Source organism: Culex pipiens, chromosome 2, assembly GCF_016801865.2.
Source record: "Culex pipiens pallens isolate TS chromosome 2, TS_CPP_V2, whole genome shotgun sequence".
In the NCBI taxonomy this organism is placed as follows: domain Eukaryota; kingdom Metazoa; phylum Arthropoda; class Insecta; order Diptera; family Culicidae; genus Culex; species Culex pipiens.
In genome coordinates this window covers 170,873,339-170,887,773 of record NC_068938.1, presented here as the reverse complement: position 1 = coordinate 170,887,773, position 14,435 = coordinate 170,873,339, and the positions used below count along the sequence as shown (strand labels likewise).

General features: G+C 38.6%; 2 protein-coding genes across 3 annotated transcripts in view; both read left to right on the top strand.

The window, feature by feature from the left end:
• The first annotated feature begins 667 nt into the window (after positions 1-667).
• Positions 668-3,292, top strand: LOC120431537 (protein translocase subunit SecA-like). The gene is made up of 3 exons (XM_052707053.1): positions 668-1,141; positions 1,189-1,266; positions 1,339-3,292. The coding sequence occupies exons 1-3, from the start codon at positions 828-830 to the stop codon at positions 3,242-3,244; spliced, it is 2,298 nt and encodes a 765-aa protein (XP_052563013.1). The 5' UTR covers positions 668-827; the 3' UTR covers positions 3,245-3,292.
• A 4,643-nt stretch (positions 3,293-7,935) lies between these two features.
• The window catches only part of LOC120428057 (prolow-density lipoprotein receptor-related protein 1), a 497,901-nt gene continuing 491,401 nt past the window's right edge, over positions 7,936-14,435 (top strand). For both annotated transcript variants that reach the window (XM_052707364.1, XM_052707363.1), the window contains exon 1: positions 7,936-8,680. The gene's annotated coding sequence lies outside the window, so the exon portion shown is untranslated. The remainder of the gene's footprint in view (positions 8,681-14,435) is intronic.

Below are 14,435 nucleotides of genomic sequence, written 5' to 3'. Positions count from 1 at the left end.
TCATCCACATGCTTGAGCACTGAGTTGAAAAACATCTTCAAGAAAATTTGAACTGTCAAGCTATCTGAATCACAGATTGCTTGATATTTGTTTTCGAACACGAATTTTCTTGCAAAAAACAGAAGAAGAATACAAACGTAAACACTCAATAAGAAGACTTTATCCAGCCGTCCCGTCCCAGGTTCCATCGTATGATGGGACAAACCCAGCAGCAGCAGAACCCACTCGGAATCGCCGACGAGCTGTACGTGTGGTTCTGCCTGCTCGACGACGTCCTTCACCACGCACTGCCGCAAGCCAACTTGGACACTTTCGAGCGAATCTTGCGGGACTTTGTTCAGTTGGTCCGCGACGCAAGTCTCGAGCAGCTGGAGACGATCCGGGTCATCACGCACAACACGGCTCGCTTCATCGTGCAGACGTACCCGTTTGTGGCCGCGGCACAGTCCGGCGAGGACAAGGAGATTCTGCAGGCTCAGCTGGGGGGATCTACCGGCTGGTGCTCGGGACGGAGTCGGCCAACATTTTCTGCGATTTGGTGGACGTTTTCAGCGGCTACTGGAAGAATCGCGGCGAGATCATCGAGAATATTGCCCTAATAGAGAAAAATGTTTCAAGCCAACCCTTGATTTCTTAGCAGAGTGCGGACATTTTTTTCTGAATCGGCTATATCCCGGCGAAGAGTGACCTTCCGGAGATGGGACAGTTAAAGAACGCTCTGCTGAAGCTGGTGGGAGTGGCGTTGCGGAAGGACTGCAAAGCTGAGCAGTTGGTTGAATTGTTCCAATCGCTGAACGACTTTTTCGTTGATTTGGGTGACGGCAGGCATGATCGAGCCGGTGGACAACCGCTGGAACGGAACCGCGAACCAGAAGTACCGCGTGATCGAGCCGAACAAATTTCAACAGTTGGTGTTCGTACTGCTGGACGGCGCGACCTGTCCCAAGCACTACGTGATCACGGTGATCGCCTCGTTGATCGGCTACATCCACTCGCAGTTGAATCACGCTGATTGGTCAGGGTGTGACCAGATCGCGTCCAGCAGCGTGCTGATCTCGTCCATCCGGAGCTCGCTGGTTTATCTTCGCGATCAGGCCGATTACGTCTCGTTCTATCTTTTCGCACCAAGCCGTTTGGAAACGTGATCGCGAACAGTCGCGACTTGAGCGACTTCAACCGACGGATCAGCCTGATCAAGGAGTCGTTTTGCTACCTGCGCAAGCAGAACGAAATGAGTCTCGCCGAGGCGATGCAGAAGTACGCGGAGTTGAACGACGAAGCCGGCGTACGAACGGTACAGTGACCAGTTTGAGGCGTACATGGCGGAACATGATCAAGACAAGGCAGCAGCGATTGCGAAGCAGGAGGATCCGTCACCAAACCCAACCTGTTCAAAACCTGGACCGCGCCGTTCAAGCGCGAGAAGCTGCCGAAGATCCTGGCCGGAGTGGCCGCGGTGTGGTCTGTCATGGTGTCCGAGGACGTGTCCAGCACGGGCAAGTTCTTCAAGCCGCACTGCATCCAGGTGTTGTGCGTGCTGAGGCTGCTCGGCTCCGATAGCGACCTGTCCGGGGTGTCCAAGCAGTTGGCCCAGGTCCTCACCGGTCAGGGCAAGTCGCTGGTTTTGGCGCTAATCGCGACGATTCTGGCGTTGACTGGACACGAGATTCAGCTGGTTTGCTACAACGAATACTTGGTAAAGCGAGACGCTAAGGACTTTGCCGATCTGTACGAGTTGTTTGGTGTGAAGGACGCCATCCAGTACGGGACCTTCGACAATATGGCCAATGCGATCATTGCACCGGAAGTTGACGGTAAAAGGAAGAGTCTGCGATCTTTCGTAATGGATCTGGTACTTGAGGAACCAGATGGCAAACGACCCAACAAGCCCAAAGCCAAGGTGCAGGATAACTCGGTGCTTCTGATGGACGAAGTGGACGTGTTCTTCACCGAAGATTACTATGGAAGCGTGTACTGCCCAACCACGTATTCTTACATACTCGGATTAGAGGAGATTCAGGCAGAAATCTGGTATGCAGTCAACAACCTTGGAGAGCACGATGTTCAGCGGGTGACCTCCCGAATTGAAACATTCATGTCTTCTTCACCACGATTTGGGAATAGAACCTTGTTCTCCATGCTATTCCTCAGTAAACGGGGTGCTTACGATCTGTTGGTGAACACTGATAACGGCTACGTGCGCAAGTCGTACACCAACAAGAGCTTGTTTGCCGAACATCTCAATCTGATGATTTCGAATGCCATTCAAGTCGCAACAAAGCCCTCGCAGTTCAAAGATTACAAGCTGAACCATGAGGGAGCGATCACCAGAAAGATCGATGAAAAATGGGAAACTGGAGTCATCAACGATTACTTGTCCACCTTCAATTACTTCCGCTTGAAGAAGGACTATTTCATTCGCAGAGTATCTACTGGAGACAACTACGGCTACTTGTACCTTGGTTGTGGATCGATCTCGTACGCCATGCTGCCCAAAGCTTTCCCGCTCATCCTGGGAGTCACCGGAACGCTGACATCCCTCAACCAGTACGAAAAGGCCACGATCGAGCGGCTCTACAATATCACCAAATCCTCGATCATGCCGACCTTCTTCGGGTGCTCCAACAACCGCTTCAACCCCACCGAAGACTTCACCCTCCACTCCAAGCGACCCCTCTGGCTAGGCAAGATCTTCAGCCAGGCGTACGCGGCCGTCACAGCAAAGCGCGCCGTGCTCATCTTCTTCTTCAACGGCAACCTGCTCGAAGAGTTCCGCGCTCAGTACTGCGGCCAATTGGACCGGCTGCAAGTCCTCACCGAGAACACCCCCGCCACCCAGCAGGAACACCTGATCAACGAAGCCGGCATCGCCAAAACGGTCACGCTGGCCACGCGCGGCATGGGCCGAGGCGTCGACTACAAGTCCAGCGTGGCGGTCGAGAAGAGCGGCGGCGTGCACGTCATCCAAACCTTCTTCTCGCTGGACGTCAGGGAGGAAACGCAGATCCGGGGACGAACCGCCCGGAAGGACAATCGCGGCAGCTACGAGCTGATCGTGTACGATGTGCATCTTAAGGCGGCACGGCTGGTCGAGGCAACGGGACGGCCGGTGAGCTACGCGCAGCTGGATGCGGCCAGGGCGAGCAAAGCGCTGAACGAGAACCGGAATATCGAGGAGTCGATCCGGAAGAACACCGAGGAACACGCGGCAACGATGGAGTTTCTGCAGTCGTTCTTCAAGTAGAGTAGAATTAAGTTGCTGTTATGAAAAAAAAGTCGTATTTTAATGTGATTAAATTAATAAAGTCTCCTTGTTCAACTTAAAACCCGACCATCTCTAGTTTCATTCACATGCAGACGGATAAAAGTGCGCGCCTTTCCCGTTCAAACGAAAACACAGCTGTTGTGATGGAGAACAACACAACACTCACACAACCATCCACGTGCTCTCTCTCTGCGCTCTCTCATTCCGAAAATCAAAACACGCGGTCCTCGTCCATACGAAAAAAGCCGGCACACGGTGTAAACAAACAAAGCAGGCTGTGTGGGGTATCTCTCTCTCATTCATGAGCCCACGGAGAGCTGAGATTGACTGGCTGGGAGATTGCACCAACACCAGCTTAGGTCGGCAATCATTGAAGAGAGCTGCTGGGTAAGGAAGGGTTTCGCGGGTTGAGTTTCACGGTCAAGTTTTGTTATGATTTTGAAAACTTTGAGCATTTTTAAACGTTGAGTTCACCCTGTTAAAAAGTACAGACAAATGGAATTAGAAAGGTTTAAACCTTATTTTGTGTTTTTTTAAATCAGATCTTGAAATATTCAAGCCGGGTGGTTCAATAAACAAAATGTTCAGTTTTTGATATTTGGGTGTTTTTGAAAACCCCTGACTCGATGCGGTTTCAAAAAAAATTAGGCAGTAAAAAAGGGAGAATATTGTTTATTGGACCTTTTTTTTAAAAAAAAAACTCCAGAACCTAATAAAAAAAGTCCAGAAATAATTTAATCTGAGCGATCAGAAAATTTCACAAATGTTTAATTTTTCGACACTAAAAATCGGACCATTATTTGCTAAGATATCGGCAATTGAATATGTGACCATAGATTAATCCATAGACTAATAAAAGACTACACAGTGGGCTCTGAACCATGACTTAACCTTTTTATGACCCCTCGGCACGACCGGTTCACTGTCAAAAATGATAGATCGAAATGTCATCAACTGGCAGCTCTGACTTTGACATGACATTTCGCGTAATGTAATTGTTTATGTTTTTGTTTTGATTCAAACGGAACAAGTTCCGGATAGGACGGTGATTACTAGAGTGTACCATCGTCCGGGGGGAATCTCGAGGGTGGTCGAATTTCTAGCGATTCACATTCCGCGTGTCTGCTGAGAGATGGACGCGCCTACGTTAGAAGGTCATTCCGGGATTCGAATGGCAACTTGGCCTCACCATCGAGGGCAACAAACAGATACCGATCGATTTCGGACTTTTAATCGTCATCCTCGCAGAAAACGATAATGTGAACACCGTCGGGTTTGCCAAGCAAAGCCGGCGTATCCAGGCGCGGGCCGCCTCCGGTTAATACCGCTAGGGCAAAACCGACCTCCTCCAACCAGTAATCTTCGCCCTGAGAGGCTAGAAAGTCACTGGAGACGCTATCTAAGCCTCGACGTACTGCACCTACTTTAAAACCCTCAACACGGCCAAGATCTTTGCCCTTAACTGCCAACTTGGCATTCCCAACCACAGCGTTAACGTCGTCAAACAAAAATTCGTCCCCGAACCAGCTTCACCGAGAAAGAGTACGACCTCCCCGGGTACCGATATGAGCGAGCTGTACCCGGGGGCAACAACTGGAACTAGCAACCAGGAAGCGAAACAACCCTCCGCTCAGATTGTCTGCAAGCAGAGGCAGGGCATCCCAAGCCCGGAACCGAAACCCGAAACAAAAACGCGGTTACTTTATATCATATACTTGAGGGTTTATTTATGAAAGCAGTTAAAAAAAATCACATAGTTCTTCTTGACAACTCCTCGTCCCTCTGGATGGTTTTCTTCAGCTCTTCAGCTACACCCTGGGCTGACCAATTTTCTTCTCGAGAATGTGTTACCCAGGAGCAGCGGCGTGGAAAAGTAAGTGGCCTTGAAAATATCCGAGCGGAAGTACGCACACTCGATCACGTTCTTTTCGCCGTTCATGGCTAGGTAGGTGAGGGCAAAACGGGTCCGAGAGCGTGGCGGAACCGGCATCGGCCTCCTGAATATGTTCCGTCAGGTCGGCAATCTTATCCTGGGGAAGCTCTGGGATGTACTGAGATGATATTCTCGCCGGAGTGACCTCTAGTAAATCCCGCTCTTTCACCAAACAAATATTACTGCACAGCCGATTGACTTTATTGCAGTCTGATGCAAAGCAAAGCAAAACAAAAACAAACAAGATGCGCGCGTAATCAGCACAAAACGAAATCGAAAAAGTCAGCGCTGCCAGGTCGATCTGTCATACGAGGGGCTAGCCGATGCGGTTCACCGTGGTACCCGCGGTTCACAGCTTATGAGTCATACTTCTTGGAAAACTTTGTTCGGAGTGTTTAGTCTTTAATTAGTCTATGGATTAATCTATGATATGACGGTAAACAGAATCTCAGAAAATATTGGATTTCGATGAAACATTGCAAAAAAAATGATCTTTTCGAAAATATTTTTATGGATAGTCGAAAAATGGAAACTATTGGAAAAAGTTGAAAAATATCTTTCTCGAGAAAATTTATCTGAAAGTGAGTTAAATTTGGAAACGATGCATTTCTTTAAAAAAGGTTAAGGTTTTTCGATTGAAAATTTCATTTTAAATAATAAAAGGGAAGATTAAAAATTACAAAAAAATTGATTTAAGTAATAAAGATCAATTTTTTTTTCAAAAAAACATAATTTATTCAAATATTAATCGATTTTTATCACTTCTAGAGTTTTATTTGAAAAGGTCCTATAAGCTATTGTGTTTCATATGTTTAAAGGACCCAATAAAAAAAATCTTAATTTGTACTTGTACCATACCATAAAAGCTGAATTTTTGTGTCATCTAAAATAAAAATTATAAAATAATAAAAAAAAATTTCTTGTAATTTGAAAAGCGAGATAAAAAATATATTTTTAAGAATGTAGCTGGTTTTTCCCTGAATATCTTACCTATTGGTTGATGTACATTGGTTGACCCGCTAACGTCAAACCGTACAAAATGGCTGCCTGGATCTTTTCCAGCTGTACTGATTTTACGTTTGCTGAGTGTGCCGAAAAGTGTATTGTTGCTTGCAAAAAAAAACAATACCTAAAACTTTTCCGTAATGTAATTTTAATAAAGGGAAAAGAACATAAAAGGGCAGATAGGCTTAAATCACTTTATAAAAGTTTGCTTAATTACATCATGGGGCAAGACAATTGAATCATAGAATAGCAATTAATTCAAAACTGTAGAAAATATATTTCTCAATGTTTCCTCATATTTAAAAATACAAAAAGTTTATCGAAGTTTTTACCAGAAATGTTTCATTACTTTTTATTACTATACCTTATTAAAAAACGATAATTGAAAAAAAAGTTAAAATTGGACGCTTTTTAACAGTTGAAAATGTTGAATCAAAAATTGAAAACAGGCAAGAAGTCGATAAAAAAATATTGTCATGCATTTTAAAAACATTGTGAAATTTTTTACAATAGAATAACTGGGTACCAAAATTTTCGTAATTAAAAGACGCAACTTTTGATACCCCAACATGTATAAGTCGCTGAATTTTCAAGTTATCGCAGTTTTAGTGAAAATAGTTGATCAAGTTATCGCAGTTTTAGTGAAAATAGTTGATCTTTACCTGTTTTCGTCATTTTCCTGTTTTTGCGCGCGGCTCGTCGAAAAACCCAGTTTTTATGTTCAAAAAATCATATCTTCGCATCGTGTTAATGGATATTTGCATCGTTAAATTTTTGGATTTGTTATGTAAAATATTACAAGGAATCAGGGAAAAATATTTTCAGATATGAGCTCTTTGGCCCCGAGACCTTCAAATTGAATTTTTTAAAGGACCTTTTTAAATATTCAGCTTGGTTTTTCGAACCTCAACATATTTTTCCTTAAAAGCCCAACTAATAACTTTTCTTTTGAAATGTGGGGCTATAAAATTGGTTCAGCCGTTCCGGAGATATGATTTTTTGAACAAATGTGGTTTTTGCGAATATCTACGTAAAATTCAATTTTTTCACCCTATTTCGGATAGGAGCACCCTAATCACCAAACAAAAAAATACGGTCAAAGTACCCCCACTCCAAATTTGAGCCAAATCGGAGCACTTTTGATTTGGAGACTTCCTGTTTGACGTGGAATGGCTGTATAAGTAATATAAAATTTTATAATTTATGTAAGTTGGAAATTTTAAATTTATTTGCTGATCAGTTTAAATTTGTTGATGTTTCATTTTGTTCATTTTGCCATTTTTATCTCAACATTCTCATTATTCATGCCAATTCATCAGATTTTGCAGCCTTAAAAAATATTTTTTTGCTAGTAATTCTTCAGATAATCCAGTCTCGACTAAATTTTATGAATTCCTAAAAATCTTGAGTGCTTTCATAAATATATGAATTGTTATTTTTTACTTTCTCGACTGGAGTGAAAATTGTTTTTTTTAAACTCACAAACATATTGAAGAAAACAAATTATTTACAAGATTAAATTAAAATTTCGGTTTCTTATCTGGTTTTTTATTTTTTAATTTTTAAATCCGTGAAACTCCCGTGACATCGTGCCAAATCACCAACCCACACTGCAATTCACACGCTGGTCACCATCATCAATGATCATGCTCGCTCTCTCGCGCAACCTGCTCCCAATCAGGCCAAGAACGCTTCTCATTCAAGATTTTCGATTCATTCTGTGTCGAGAACTCGTGCCGGTCGGACGTACGTCGCGCGTTTTCCCCGTTTGTGCTTTGAAAGCTACCCATACACAGACTCACTGGAGGTGTGTGTGTGTTTGTGCACGGGGTGGTAAGGTGATGTGAGGTGCCAAAGATCACCCGTCTTCCAGCATCCTCACGGCGGCAGGTGCGGAATTGTGCAAGTGTTTAAAAGGTTGAAAAGTTGAAGAAATTTGACCGTGAATTGAAGCGCTGACGTGCTGAAAGTGTCGCGCGAACGGTAGCGATTGCGAGTGGGCCAGGGTTCGAGCCCCGTCGACACCTTCCGAGATTTTTTTTGTGTGTTCCGTCTGCTTCTCCTCTTTCGTTGATGTGAGGCGCAGCATCTCACGAATATCGACGAAACGAGACGGGTTTCGCGTGTGTGTCTCATAAGGTGCTGTAATTGAGGAAAATTCAACACACATAGAAGAGAACGGGAAGAGATTTTTTTTTCTTTTCTGTTTTGGCTTGTGTTTCGGCATTTTGGTCAATTTTGAAGAATCGAGAAGAAGCGATTCTCGCAGCATCCAAACAGAAAAAGTTGGTGCGATAGTGTTGGTGAATTGAGTTTGTTGTCGTCGAAAGAAGAAATCGTGGTTGTGTAATTGCACTGCAAGCGAGGAAAAGCGGAGAAAAATCGCATGCTTTAAACTGAACAAATTGAAAATTTTAAAAGCAAGCTGAACATGAAGTGAGGAGTGAAGGAATGTGCTTTTGAAATAAGATTTGAAGGTGAGTGTGTTGCATTTCCGGAAATCACTTTCGGGTGAATGAGAGTTTTGTTTGTTTGTTGTGGTCGTGAATTTTGGTGTTTGGTCAGCTGCAGTTTTGTTATCGTGAGAGATAAGAGAGGGTTTCGATATGGTGAGGGGTGCATGTTAGGGTTCAAAACTAGAGTTTTTTTCAAAGGTCCTAAGCTATTCTGTTTAATTTGTTTATAGGACCGTAAAAAACTCTAGAAATTGGTGTTTTGCAAGTTTTTTTTGTGGCTATAAAAAAAGCAATTTTCCAATAGAAAAAAAAAACTGTTTTTTTACAGCAGTGCAATTTTTCGAGATTTATAACAAAGTTTTTTTTTGTATTTTACGTTTGACTGAAACTTTGTGGTTTTTTCTTATTTTTTCTGTAGCAATTATTACTCCATATTACTTTGGCAGCTGCTCATACAAAAATGCTATGGAAATATTCATTAAAATTCTCTCTTGAGCACAGATTAAAAGGCTTTCTAGGCCCAGTGAAAAAAAATTAAATTTAATCCGAAAATGACGAACTTCTTGTCACAGTGTCCTGATGCAAACAATGATCGAGCTCGAGCTGTCACAGCCCTGGGAGATATGTTGACTGACATATCGGATGGTCAGTCAAAAAAAAAAACTAGCTTAAAGTCACCTGACAAAAAAAAATACTGGAAAGAGATAGCAAATCTGATGCAAACAAACAAAAACAAACCAGTCGCTGCCATGTAAACATGCTTTGAATGTGTTGGTAAATTTCTGACAAGAATGCCTTATAACGTCATGATTCGAAATCCGGACACTTAGTAGCATATCATTTTCGTTATAGCTGACAAAAAATCATGTAACAAGTTGGAAATGTAGAAATATCATCAGGATGTAGTATAAACAGTCAGTTTTAAGAGAATGCATGCAAAATATGTCTTTTCTAACAATTTTTCATCAGAATTTGAAAATTAAAATGACTTGTTGTGCTTCGAATCCCGGACACTGTTAAAAGCTGATTCGAAATCCGGACACTTTTGCTTCGAATTCCTTACACTCGATTTTGCTTTATGAATCGCACAAATTTGGACTAAAATTTTAGTGAATGGCATTCTTTAGGTCTCAAATAAGCTGTTAACATCAAAACAATCGATATTTTATATAAAAATTTGCTAGAATTTAAGGAAATCAAAACCACAAATTTCTGCTTTGTCTTCCCGGTGCTTCGGACGCCTATGAAATATTTCAAGTGAAATGTTTCGCATTTTTGGCAATCTTATAATTTTATTTTATTTTATTGTTTTGACACTAACTACAGCGTTCAAACAAACTTTAAATGAAAGTTGATGTTAGAATTCATCAAATAACACAGTTTTGACATTCATAATGCGAACTTATACCCAAAAAATTGATAAAACAAGATGAGGTGTCCGGGTTTCGAAGCGTCCGGGAATTCGAATCATGACGTTATGATCGATTTTGTGTCTTCAGCAAAACCTTTCTAAAAATGTAAGTCGGTTTTTCTTACCAACACCACAATTTTTTTTAATAAATCTTTTGGAATTTAGTCAAAATATTTTTTAGCATAACTTTTTTGAGTCGATTTGTATACGTGGAGGTGAGTCTTAACCCTCTACAACCTAACTCCGCATTTGAACGGGTTTCGATTTAAAAAATCGCCACAAATATTTTTTTCAACCAATTTTTAATTTTTAAAAAGCAAGAAAAACTTTTAAAATTTTATGAAAATTTTAGGGTTGGAAGTTTTACTTGTTTTATGTGACATTGCCAATGTTTTTAAAATGTATTTTTTAGGGATCAACTTTGGCTGTGTTTTTTACAAACATTTCCTGCAGTAATTTTTGAAGTGTCCCAGACTATGCCTCTACGGATTTTATAACAATTCAAATGATAATGGCGCCATTCTATATCAGAAAATTTTAAAAACAAGTAAAAAATTGAAAAAAATGACTGTAAAAACATGAAAAAATTAGATAGGCAAAATGTAATGATAGGAGGTGGTAGAACAGGCCAAAAACTACCAAAAACAAACATAAACTAAACAAGATAAATGCAAATTAAGATATTAAAAATAAAACAAGAAAAACATAAAACAAGAGAAGTGAAGTTTTTCGTAGAACAAAAGTTGCTCAAAAATCGCCTAAAAATGAAAAATTTCGAAACAAAAATGGAATGTAGAAGGTTAAAGTTAATTTTTTGAGTAATTTTATAGCCTTATTGAAATAAGGTAAGGTGAAAAAGGCATAAAAATAAAACATTTTATTTATTATACTAAACAGAAATTTTGAAATATTTATTTTCTTTTTTTTTGCTTGACCGTTAAAAAAACGAATGAATAGAAATTTTCCTATTATTAGTTTTAAAGAAACTTATCTAAAAATATTTTTTAAATCATTCTTTTGGTTAAAGATTCTGGGCATCTTTTTTTTTGAAAATGTGTTTTTACGCTTTAAAAATAAAAATTGGAGCCGTTTTTAATGAGCCAAACGTATTTATGGAATAATTAAAAAAAGTTAAGTTAAATATTAATGGAAACACCAGTAACGTAACCGGGGTGACAATTTTAGGATTTCATTTCCTTTTTTTTCAAATATTGTTCAACTAATAAGGCTTTTCTCAAAATTTATATTATTAAAACATGTACTGGGGAAGCTCACGCTATGTCAACACATAGTGTTTCAAAAAATATTTTCGTTGGAAATTGTTATTTTAAAATCCGGGGTGACTTTAATAATCACTATGTATTTTTAGAAATTTAAGCTTGAAAGTTGACCAATTTACAGATTACGTCAAACATGTACCATAAGTAAGCTTAAAAATGGTGTTACTTTTGATGTTTCATTTGATAAATTCTCAACCAAATGTTTTGTTAAACTAAGTTCTTCATCTATTCATAAAATGTAAACACCTTCAAAATTTCTAAAAAAAATGGATACAAAAATGGTTGCCCCCAAACCCATTTTTTCAGCTGGATCGTCTTTCAATTACTCAAATTTTAGTACAACATAAGTAAAGGTCATCGCTTAAAGTTATTGCAGGTTTAGTAAAAAAAAGTTTTACCGTTTGCGTTATTGTCCCGGTTTTCATATCTTGTTACCATGTGCACACTTTTTAGTATCTGACGAGAAATTTTTCGTGGAATCTGATATTTTTTTGTCAGATAAAAAGGCCCTTTTGACCAGACATCATCAAAACATAAATGAAACAAATGAATTAACAACAACAACAACCGCCAAACAACATTTCTAGAGTAGATTCTATAAACAGCATTTTAAATTGTTGGGTGTTTTTGAAACCGCCTTGAGTCAGGGGTATTCAAAAACTCTTTAAAACACATAAAATCAATTTTGTATAATTGGACCTTTGAAAAAAAACAAGATTTTAAGTTTTCATACAACTTTTTAGAATGATGAGCTATATAACTAAAAAAAATTACCTTCGAATAATCGACTCTGGACTGTATCACGTATGAACCCACCCCACCTCACCTTACAAAAATTGTAATAAAAAAGTAATAATTTAAAATAATAAAAAAACGAAATGTTCGATCGTAGGAGTGCTTCAAATTTCAATTTAATACTTTACTCGAACCATGCATTGCGTGTTGTATGCTTTCAGCAGGTACTTCACAATAAAATTAATTAAATTGGCAAAGTTAATATGAATGCCAATTAATAATTGCAAACACGTGTTCTGTGCGCTATAACTCACCACACAAAACCCAACCACAACTTTGCTCAGCCGGTTGAAGTATAAACCAAAAAAAAAAAAAAAGGAAAAAAAAAGTTGCAAGCCCATTCATTGAGGAAAAACGCCACCGCGACGGAACAGCTTATTCAAACACCGCCAAACATGTTTTTATAAATATTTGAACATAAACAAGGCAGTCGCACACACGTTATCTCGCACCGCAGCTCGACTCTCCGACACCGTTGGAGAACTTTTGCCGCAGCCCATAAACAGCCAACAGCAGCCGGCGAGCTCGTGTGAAAAAGTGACTATTTTATTATTATAATTGATTTTGTAACAAACTGTGCTTCGCTTTAATGTGCATATGAGCGGGGAGCTGTAAACAGTTTAATGTAAAGTGAGATTATACAGAGGAAATGTTTGCTGGTGGCTTGTTTGAGCTTTTAAAGCTATTGACGGTATTGTGACAAAACCACATAGTTGTAACGGATAATGAGTTTTTTTTGTATCAAAAGTTTACATACTTTCTGAATACATCAAATAATTAGAAATCTTAAATTTTTTTTTTTTTTTCTTTTGTGGCAGTGCGTGGCCGAATGGTTACGCTGTCCGCTTTGTAAGCGGATGATTCTGGGTTCGATTCCCATCTGCTGCAACCTTCCATCGGATGAGGAAGTAAAATGTCGGTCCCGGCCTTGGTTGTTAGGCCGTTAAGTCATTCCAGGTGTAGGAGTCGTCTCCATGCCATAAGTACAAACAACACACCAAACCAAGCCTACTCCGGTGGAATCGCTGGCGGCGGTTGGACTCGCAATCCAAAGGTCGTCAGTCCAAACACTGGGGTGGAAGGTTCCTTGGAGTAAAAAGAGGTTTGGGTGCTCTCCCCATTCAAGCCTTCGGACTCCTAGGTTCGAGCAGAAACTTGCAATAGAGACAACAAAAGACCCGGGGGTCGTTAATGTGAATGGTTTGATTTGATTTGAAATTTTAAGAATTTTAAGAATTTGAAAAATCTGAAGAATTTTTAAAAATTTTAAAAATTCTAAAATTTTTAAAAATTTTAAGAATTTTATATTTTTTAAGAGTTTTAAGAATTTTAAGAATTTTAAAATTTTTAAGAATCTTTAGAATTTTAAGAATTTTAAGAATTTTAAATTTTTTAAGAATTTTAAGAATTTTAAGAATTTTAAGATTTTTAAGATTTTTAAGAATTTTAAGAATTTTAAGAATTTTAAGATTTTTAAGAATTTTAAGAATTTTAAGAATTTAAAGAATTTAAAGAATTTTAAAGAATTTAAAGAATTTTAAGAATTTAAAGAATTTTAAGAATTTTAAGAATTTTAAGAATTTTAAGAATTTTAAGAATTTTAAGAATTTTAAGAATTTTAAGAATTTTAAGAATTTTAAGAATTTTAAGAATTTTAGGAATTTTAAGAATTTTAAGAATTTTAAGAATTTTAAGAATTTTAAGAATTTAAAAAATTTTAAGAATTTTAAAAAATTTTAGAATTTTAAGAATTTTAAAAATTTAAGAATTTTAAGAATTTTAAAAATTTTAAGAATTTTAACAATTTTAATAATTTTAAGAATTTTAAAAATTTTAAAAATTTAAAGAATTTTAAGAATTTTAAAAATTTTAAGAATTTTAAGCATTTCAAGAATTTTAAGAATTTTAAGAATTTTAAGAATTTTAAGAATTTTAAGAATTTTAAGAATTTTAAGAATTTTAAGAATTTTAAGAATTTTAAGAATTTTAAGAATTTTAAGAACTTTCCTGGGAGTTACAGACAATTATTTTATATTTAAATTTGCAACTAGGTATATCAAGCTCACTTTGTTCACGAGCACCCAAAAACATTCGCCAATTTTGCAACACGCCGTGTTGCAATTTGCAATACGATCCACACCGCGTGACCAGATCAATCAACTTATATGGAAGCTCATTCCCAATTCTAATCACGATTTCATTCGTCTGCCAGACGGCGCACATTCTGGCCGGCCGGGCTGGATTCCGAATTGGATTTGTAATTTATTACGTCTCGTAATTTGGCCAATAT

Coding starts and splice junctions, on each gene's coding strand:
- LOC120431537 (XM_052707053.1), top strand. CDS start 828: ATGATCGAGCCGGTGGACAACCGCTGGAACGGAACCGCGAACCAGAAG. Junction 1,142..1,188: donor GCACCAAGCCGTTTGGAAAC/GTGATCGCGAAC, acceptor CCGACGGATCAG/CCTGATCAAGGAGTCGTTTT. Junction 1,267..1,338: donor GCGATGCAGAAGTACGCGGA/GTTGAACGACGA, acceptor AACATGATCAAG/ACAAGGCAGCAGCGATTGCG.